The 8949-nt window shown below is 52.1% G+C and overlaps 3 protein-coding genes across 3 annotated transcripts; 1 reads left to right on the top strand and 2 right to left on the bottom strand.

The window, feature by feature from the left end:
• Positions 1 to 665: 665 nt before the first annotated feature.
• Positions 666 to 1316, bottom strand: LOC101580057 (lysine-rich coiled-coil protein 1-like). Its single transcript, XM_012514603.1, has one exon. It carries the CDS (start codon positions 1314 to 1316, stop codon positions 666 to 668), a length of 651 nt encoding a protein of 216 aa, XP_012370057.1.
• A 1950-nt stretch (positions 1317 to 3266) lies between these two features.
• Positions 3267 to 4539, top strand: Lamtor4 (late endosomal/lysosomal adaptor, MAPK and MTOR activator 4). Its single transcript, XM_004630599.2, has 2 exons — positions 3267 to 3572; positions 3870 to 4539. The coding sequence occupies exons 1-2, from the start codon at positions 3449 to 3451 to the stop codon at positions 3965 to 3967; spliced, it is 222 nt and encodes a 73-aa protein (XP_004630656.1). The 5' UTR covers positions 3267 to 3448; the 3' UTR covers positions 3968 to 4539.
• CUNH7orf43 (chromosome unknown C7orf43 homolog) lies at positions 4443 to 8720 on the bottom strand. The gene is made up of 11 exons (XM_004630511.2): positions 8059 to 8720; positions 7760 to 7855; positions 7528 to 7657; positions 7276 to 7362; positions 7024 to 7144; positions 6767 to 6914; positions 6562 to 6644; positions 6307 to 6470; positions 5668 to 5822; positions 5316 to 5509; positions 4443 to 5210 (listed from the first exon to the last, which is right to left on the bottom strand). Exons 1-11 carry the CDS (start codon positions 8467 to 8469, stop codon positions 5057 to 5059), a joined length of 1743 nt encoding a protein of 580 aa, XP_004630568.1. The 5' UTR covers positions 8470 to 8720; the 3' UTR covers positions 4443 to 5056.
• Between the last annotated feature and the right edge of the window lie 229 nt (positions 8721 to 8949).

The raw sequence follows: 8949 nt of genomic DNA, 5'->3' as shown, positions 1-8949 counted from the left end.
TATTATTATTAAAACACTTTATTATAAACTTCTCCAGAATATAAATTGATTTTGTATCAAGACTCTTTGAAACTTTTAGAACTATATGTAACATAAACTTATTTTTATTATTATAATGCATTCATTTTCCACTTTCCAACCTAGAAAATATACTGCAAGTTAACAAGGAAAAAAATCTGAACTGCTTTATAAAGAAAACCAAAAAAACATAAAAATACCCAACTCAAAGCTAAAAACAAATCCAATCAAGAAATAAATTCTGCAAGGCCTCTGAATCCTCCAGTTTAAAATAAATTATTTCCCAAGAGAAAATAATTCCACCATCATGGCAGTTTCAATAAACCAGAACCACTCTCCTAAAAGGAAATTTTATCAAATGTAAGAAAAATGTAATGTTCTAGGAAAATGCGGAAAAGGAATTTCCGCGTTGGAGAACAAGCACACTGAGCGCTTCATGTTCACCTGGCCTTTGTCAGAACTCAACTACCTGTTCACATGAGTGATAGGAACATGCATATCACAAAACCAAGCTCCTTAGCTATGTTTTCAATTTTAACCTTAGGAGAACCAACCACAGAGCTCCAAAGTCCAAGGATAGGCTGGTCCCAAAGCATTTCTTCCTCCGTTCTTTCTTCGCCTTGCTCCTTTTTCTCTTTTCTGCGCTTCTAGTCCTTCTTCTTAGAGGCCAGCTCTCGGCTTTTCCTCTCCTTTTGATGCTTAGGCTTTTCTGTACTGCCCTGTGCAGCATCTGTTTCCATCTCAGTTTTCTTTCTTTGGATGCTCTCATGTTCTTCCAAATCCACCTCAAGACCTCTTTTCCTCTTATGCTTGGGCCGCTCCTCCTTTGGTTTCTCTTTGCCTTCCTCTGGGTGCCTCCTCTTCTGATGACTGGCTGGATGGGCACCAGTCCTGGCTCCCGAGGAGAGGTGCTCGGGACTTCCAGCGTCTGTGCTGGCTGAACCGTGATTATATGCTTGCTGGCTGAGGTTCAGGGGCGCTGGTTTTTCAGAGAAACAGTCTCTACGGTACTGACAGTAGCTCAGAGATTCTAGTCTTGGCCTGTTGTCATGAACTGGGAACCACTGAGGTAACCGGTTTTCTGTTTGTGAAATATTGTGTGGTCTTGGGTAAGTCTGGACAGTTCCAGACGGGAGTCTTTGATCAAACCTTCTATACCTGGGCCTGGGATCAACTTCTTCCCTGTACCCACAGCTTTCCGAGTAGTCCTCCCTCATCCTTCTGAAACAAGTCTTTGGCTCTAAGCCTCTGGCTTTCTGCACTTTAATATAATCTTCAAGTTCATCTTGAAGAGTCATATGACTTTGAATGCTTCATTAGGTTGACAAGGGATTCTCTGTCAGGCTGAGGACTGGCTGGAGAGATCTGATCATATTTATCTAGTACTTGCTTCAGTTTTTCAGCATGAACTACCCGCAAATAGTGAGACTGCAACAATCAGGTAGCTCATAATGGACATTCTTTTATTATTCAAACTGGAGCACTCCACAGATGCCTTTTAGGAGAAGCACCTGTAAATTCAGTCGTTCTTCATTCAATATAGTATCTTCCCTGAGGCAGGGGCGGGATCTACAACTACTGTCCCCCTCCCCGCCAACGCCTCCGGCCGAAGGACAGGCAGCGGTGGAGGTGGCGGAGAGGTAGGAACAACCGCTGCCGCCGCCGAGCAAGCAGGTTGGAGGAGTTGGATTTCATCTTGAGGGTTATAGGAAGACAGTTTTTTTGAACAGAAGTATGACCCAGCAAAAGGGTTGAGCAAGATTGTGAATGATGCAGATAGGCTGAGAGGTAGCAAGGGAAGAAATCTTAAGGAAGAACACACATCATGATAATAACTAGAGATAAGTACTTATGTATCTTCTATAGCAGTAAGGGCAAGCCTTTTAGAAACCAACTGCCAAACTGTAACCCAAGACCTACTTATTTATCGAAAAGTGCTAACACTGCCATGAAAACTAAATACTGAGGTCTTAGTTTAGAAAACAACAAAAACCTCATACATTAACATCTTTTGTTTTAAAAGAAAAACAATAGTACATTTGTTGTCACTGCCCTATAGGGATACTTTTCCCTTAGTAGAACTTTTAACTGAGAAGCCTAGAATGATGCTGTGCCTTAACAAACAGGGAATTTTAAAAGGAACTGACTGCAGAGGAGGTGGATAAAGGGACTTTGGATGGCCCAACTGCAGACAATGAATCAGAAGTAGAAAAAGAAGATGTGAGGGTGATCTGGCTGCAACAGCTGTCACCCCATTCATCGCCAGAGTTGATTCAGCCGATCTGGCTGGACAGATGGGTGTCCTCTTCCTCCCTCAATGCTCCATGTGCATCCTTCCTGAAGCTGCGCACTAAGTTGAAGAGGACAACCATCCCCGATAGAGGAGGACCATTCCTCGGTCAAGGGTGTACAAATAGCTGCACTCCTCTGCTAAAACCTCCAAACAAACTCTCAAGAAGTAGAAAAGCAGTAGTTAATAAAATTGCTAGGAGTTTTCAGTACCTCCCCACAGTTGTCTGAAGTAACCCCCTCAAAAGCCCATAAAATAGGTACTGTTGTACCCAAAATACAGATGAAAAAAAATGAGGTACAGAACATGCAAAAGCAAAAGGAACCAAAGTTAAACTAGAAAGAGGCTTATGTTGAAAAGATCAGGAGAGAAAAGTGGGACAATCACCAGAAAAGTGGGCCAGCCAAATAGCTCAGTGGATTAAAGCGCCTGCCAGCAGGGGCTGGGGTTCAATCCCCAGGCCTGCCTTGCCAGCCCCACCCCTGGGGCATGCTGAGATGGTAATTGAGACTGGGCATGGTGGCATACACCGATAATCCCAGCTCTTGGGAGGCTGTTAACAGGCAGATCACTAGGAGTCCAATTTACTAGTGAGACCCTGAACACCCTATAGACCCTTCCCTAAAATACAAAAAAAAGAGGAAGTCCAGGCCACTGCCTTATCATCACTCAAGGAACAGGAAGGAGGAGGGGCTTGAAGACAAAGATATTCAGATTCTATTGATGGTCAGATAAGTGGGAAGACAAGGTTAGAGCCTTTCATGAGTCTGCTGGGCAGGTGCCAATCTTGAAGACTTAATATTTTTCTACCAAGAAGGAAGGAAAAAATAAATAAATAAAATTTTTTTAAAAAAGGGAAGGAACAAGGCAAATACCAACTCAGTTTCAAGGGGTTAGAAAAGAGCCACCAGTAGAATCAGATGAGTTTGTGCCTGGTAGGGTAAGCCCAGCATTTAAGGATGAGAAACAGGATGGCAAGGAGGGTGACATCACAGAGAAGCGTTAGGTGGTCTTTCCACAACTGGGTGAGCCAGAGGTCCTGGAAAATGGAGAGGGAGATGCAAGTGTGAGCCAGAGGGCCTGTGCCTGGAATTCCTTCCCAATTCTGTGCCCTTATTTCTGCACCTTCCCTCCATATACATGCAGTCGTCTGGGGATCTCGAAAATGACGAGCAGGCAGCCAGTGCCATCTCTGAGCTGGTCAGCACAGCTTGCGGCTTCCGACTGCACCATGGCATGAATGTTCCCTTCAAGCGCCTGTCTGGTGAGCTCCCTGTCCTTGCCCTGGTGTGTGTGTGTGGGGGGGTCCTTCCAGAGGCTTTTCAAGAAAGAAACAAGTATTTGTCTCCTTCACCAAATGTCCTGGTTCAGCCACACTCTGCCTTTAGTGTTAGGACTAAGTAAGGAAGAGAAAGGGGATTTTACAGTGGCCTGCCCTTCCAATCTCTCAGCCTTGGACAGTTTTAGCTGTTGATCCAGCGAATCTGCTGGATGCTGTGGCATCCCTCAAACCCCCTAATGCTCTGTTCCTTTCCCTCTTCTTGGTGTGTCTCCCCTCCAGTGGTCTTTGGAGAACACACGCTGCTGGTGACTGTGTCAGGACAGAGGGTGTTTGTGGTGAAGAGGCAGAACCGAGGCCGGGAACCTATTGACGTCTGAGCCTGCCAGACGGTCAGGGTCGGAGCAGTGGACTGGGCCTCTGGGTCTCTGTGTTGAGGAGAAGCACACACCCCGACACTTTCCTCGGCTTGCTGCTGGAACCAGGGCCTTCTGGTCATCCACAGTTACCTGAAGAGTAGAGACTTGGGGATTTTGTGCTATGTTAAGAACTTGAGCAAGGGGGCCCCCTTTCTTTCCTTCCTCCACCACCCTCCCCAATAAACACGAACCTGGTATGACCTAGGCCTAGGGATGTTTGTACAGAGCGTCTGTGCTAGGAGGGGTTGCTTTTTGTCTGCTAACTTTTGTGGAAACAATCTGTATTTCAGCCCAGGATGGGTGGGGCAGGGCCACCACCATTATAAAACTAGGAATAGGAAAAACAGCCAGGAAGGGAGCTGTTTGCGCACATGCAGAGGGAAACTTCCTGAACTCCTGTGATTTGTTCCTTCCATTAACACACAAACAGCAGCCATTTTTCTCCCTCCTGAATGGGCATTTAATAGTCTTATTTCAGTTGGAAGCTGTAGTTGAAGAATAAGTTACAGCAACAGAGGGTTCCCCCCCCCACATACACACACAAAAAAAAAGACACAACTTAAAGTGCTTCAGGCCACCAAAGTAAACATAGGGCAGAAGGAGGCCACCTAGCTATCTCCCAACCCCTGAGACAGGCGGGTCATTGTCAAGGTCCCTTTACCATCACCACCCTCTAATCTCAGCGCTATGCGTGGGTAGGTAGGAGGGAGGGAATGTCAGAGGCAGACAGAACATAACAAGAATGAGGAAAATACTCTGTAAACTTACAAGGGACAAGGATGGGGGCGAGGGAGCTCTTGGAGCCCTTGCCCTGCCTAAGGTGGGGCCAGCCCCCCCAAAGGAACTGGGAAATACTGTTGGCCTAGGGCTGCAGCCACACCACCCATTTCACAGCTTCTGCCCTTGTCCCTCAGCAGACATAGACAGGCAGCCCTGCTGGGCCTCTTCATCCACAGCAGGAGGTGTCGCAGGGGAGGCACAGCCTGGGAGCAAGAAGCCCACCAGGGGCTTCGGGTTTCTGGAGCTAATGGGGAGCAGAGCAGCACGGTGCTACTTGACAGGCTCCACCACCAGGACTTTGCACTCGCGCTTGGCAATCTTGTCCAGAGACAGCACGGCCTTGTCTGGAGGCAGGTAGAGGGGCCGTCCGACAGGAGAGGCAACAGGGGGCGTGATGGCCCTGCGCTCCATCACACTGCCAGACCTGGGAGAGGGCAGAGGCTATGGGCTCTGCTCAGACACAGCCCCTCTCCCCACTCCCTGTTCCAGCTTCTGCCCATGCCCATGGGAAGCCTGCTCCAGTGCCTACCTCATGAGGTGACTGCGGGAAGGCTGTTGGTGGGAGAAGGACTGTGAGCGACCCAGGCTGGCCTGGTGCCTCTCCACCAGGTCGCGGACAGCAGGGCTGCTGGGGCTGCTCTTGCGAGAGAGGGGCCGGGCTTCAGGCGGAGGGTGGGACACACTGGCAGTGAACTGCAGCTTTAGCTTCATGTGCTGGCTCAGCTGCAGCAGGAGACATGCATCAGCAATTCCAGCCAGACCTTCTTGAGTGTCATCTTCCCTCTCCCCAGCCCTCCGGCACCACCTATTACAAATCCTCCCTCTGTGGAAGCCAGGAGCCCTAACCATATCCCTCAGCCCTTCCCGCAGCACTGGCCCACCTCAAAGAGCCCCGACCTCAGAGCCTGGAAGGCCACACTGAAGGTAAGTGCACTGCCCTTCCGTGAAAAGCCAAGGTTGTTGAGGGGTGTGTGGCAGACGATGGAGTCCAGGGCCGCCTGCATGGCCCGGTGCTCCTCCTCACACAGCTGTTTTCCTGAGGGGCAGAAACAGGCACTGATGAGCAGTGGACAGCCTTCCTCAGTCCTCACAGCTATCACCAGTGTGGCCATATTTGGTTTCCAAAGCTGTTCTATAGAGTAAAGTGAGCAAATACGATGGTTTGTGGAGGGTTATGGGGAACTATACAGCATGCTGAAGCTCATTCCAACCATGTTAATTCATTCATCTTCAAAACCATGAAGTGTTACTTGTCCTATCTTAAAGATGTAGATCAAGGCCCAGAGAGGCTAATTAGCTTACCCAAAGTCTCACAGCTCACGAATGAGTAGCAGCTCTAGCATTTATGCCCTTCAAGTCACTGAGCCCTACTGTGTCTCGAAATTCCATGTGTTTCTGGGGACATCACCCAGGTATAAAGCCAGAGCCACATGCCACAGGTCACCCACTGTCCCACCTCATTCATCTTCCATTCCCCATGCCTCCCAGGGGACAAGGTCTTAGCCTGGTAGCTAACCCACCAGCCTGTGCATGCTCCGGGGTCCACACAAGCCTCACAGCAAGGAAGTCTTGAAGATTGTTGAGTAGCGTGTAGGTGACAGTGAACCGCTCATAGGTCCGCACAGGGGACTCACAAGAAGCGGTCATCACAAAGCAGGGGCGGTCCAGGCGGACGCTGGGCAGGCTAGGAACAGAGAGAAAGAAGCTAGATAGATGTGTGTTTCAGGCCACAGAGGTGAGAGGAGGGTCCCTGACAGGGGCTCCCATATACTTACCGGTAGTGGGTATAGATGCTCTGGGTGAAGGGTAGTTTCGGGGTGGACCACTGAACCACAGCAATCAGGGGAACTTCGAGGCCCTGCATGCGAGATAAAGGGAGATACCACTTGCATCAGAGCTCTCCTCCCATCCTTAGGCTCTTGACCTGGCCCTCCCACTCCCTTACCCTTTTTCTCAAATATTCCAACCCCTTATCCTCACCTCCTTGGCCCCTGGAGGGGGCTGCTCACTCCCTCTCAGCTGAAACAAGAAGTTGTGTTCCTCCAGGGCATTAAGTGGGCAGGGGAAGCAGCCAGAGGTACCAGGGAGCCGGCAGAAGGAGCCCATGGAGACTTCACCCGACTGGTGACTAGTTCAGAAGAGAACAAGACAGCGCATGATTTCTCTGTGCCAGAGCTCAGCCCCTGCCCATGTCCATGTCCACAACTTCACAGCCCTGCCATCCCATGGGCTCTCACCAGACGTTGTCCACCAGCAGCACAGAACCATCGGGCATGACAGGTAGATAACTGGCATTGAAGTTAGGGAGGATTCGGATATCCCAGATGGAGATCTCCTCCTGAGAGGAGCTGTTCAGCACTGTAGAAGGTAACCAGCCTAGCTCAGAGTAGCTGGGTCTCTGCACCCATCCCTGCCGGCTTGCCAGGAACCATGCCATCCAGTCAGTCCCCCTGCTGCTACCCAAGACCTGTGCCAGCAGATCTGCTCACCCTTGAGAACGGTCAAGTGTTTTCCAGCCACAGTGAACTGCCGGCATTTCAGAACTGGAGGAGGCAGCAGCGTCAGTAGGGTGCTCACTGCAGGAAGGTGAAACAAGCAGATGGTAGGGTAGGGTCCTGACCTCCCCTCCAGCCCACGGTTCTTACTGTCCTCTCCCATCAGGCCCTTTCCAGAGTCACCCCTCTACTGTGCCCCTCCCAGTCCCACCCTAGCCTTTCTTCTCCTCTGCAGCACTTTCCCACCTTGGGCCTTGAAGGCGCTCTGCTCTCCCCGGAAGGTTTCCCCAGGAGATCGGGTCTGCAGCAAGCGCAAATAGCCTTGATCTCTGACCTCTGGTGCCTCAACTTCTCGCTTCCACACGGTCACTACAATCTGAGTACAAGAGACATGGAACCCCAATCAAGTGCAAAATAGTCCGCAGGGCTGTGAGAGGGTGTCTCAACTAGGTCAGGAGCTCCACTCTCGCTATCTTACCTTGGCCTTGGGTGTCCCTGGAGGCAGTCTATCCAGTGAAACAGTGAGTGGGAAGATGACCTCATCTGTGGACACGATCGGTTCCTCCACAGGCAGCTGAGGTTATGAAAATGGTGAAAAGGTCAGGAGAGGGTCACCGAGTGCCACTTGCCATTCTTCCCTTTAACGTGTCTGCAATATATGGACCGTCATGCCCTGCCTTTCTGTCATCAGTTCCCCTCCCCACCACCAACATCCCCCTCCAAGACGTGTCCTTGGTGCCCAGCAAGCCGCCCCTGAGTTCTGTACCCCAAACTCACCATGGTCGCTCCCCCTGAGGTAGCAGGGCCAGGGCCGTGGGTGAGAAGAGGGCTGCAGCCGCGGAACAAGCCCCCGCCCCCTGGGTCCCCTCCGCCTGGGGGCTCAGGGTCCAGGTCGCCCGCGCCACCGCCCCCCGGCAGCCCGCCTCCAGCGCTGACAGAGGCCAGGGCGGCCAAGGCGGTCGCCAGCTCCGCCCAGGCCCCCCGGGAGCCCAAGCCCTGGCCGCCTCCGGCGCCGGACCCCGCATTGCCCCGGCAGCGCAGCACTAGCAGGAAGCGGACCGTCTCCCCAAGGTACAGATGGTTGCGCCGGGGCAGCGCCCGGTACCGGCCCGGGTCCCCCGCCAGCTCCGCGCGCGGCGGCAGCGGCACCGCCGGGAAGTACATCGAGTAGTCGCACTGGGACTCCATGGGCGGCGAGGAACCCGGCCAGTCCAGTCCGGTCAGGGGGCGAGCGGGCCAGCACGGGAGACCAGCCCCGGCGGGGAGCGACAGGGCCCGCGGGGCTGGGTCCGCTGAGTTCCGGCACCGGACAGGGGCGGTGCGTGACCCGGCCAGGCGGCCCAGAACGGCAGCCGGGTCCGGAAACCGGGGCAACGAACCCGGAACCCAGACCCGGCGGCTCCGGAACCACGGTGCCGGGTAAAACACTGGCGGAAAAACCGGAAACGGAAGGGGCGTGGTTCAGGGGAACCCCAGAATCTGCACGGTGGGACTGTGGGGGAGAGGGCGGGGCTCCGTGCGCTCAGGTTGCTGTGAGGCTGGAGATAATAGACCGAGAGGCTGCGCCAGGAAGATGTATTGAAAGAACCCTTCCTTTCCCGGACCTATTTGCAAGCCTCTCCGGCGTTCCCCTTTTGTCTTACAAGGATCAAGTGAAAATTTTGTATC

The sequence above is a fragment of the Octodon degus genome, unplaced genomic scaffold (genome assembly GCF_000260255.1).
Source record: "Octodon degus isolate 3935 unplaced genomic scaffold, OctDeg1.0 scaffold00035, whole genome shotgun sequence".
In the NCBI taxonomy this organism is placed as follows: Eukaryota; Metazoa; Chordata; class Mammalia; order Rodentia; family Octodontidae; genus Octodon; species Octodon degus.
Note: the sequence above shows the minus strand (reverse complement) of the source record. Positions and strands in the feature narration are given on the sequence as shown.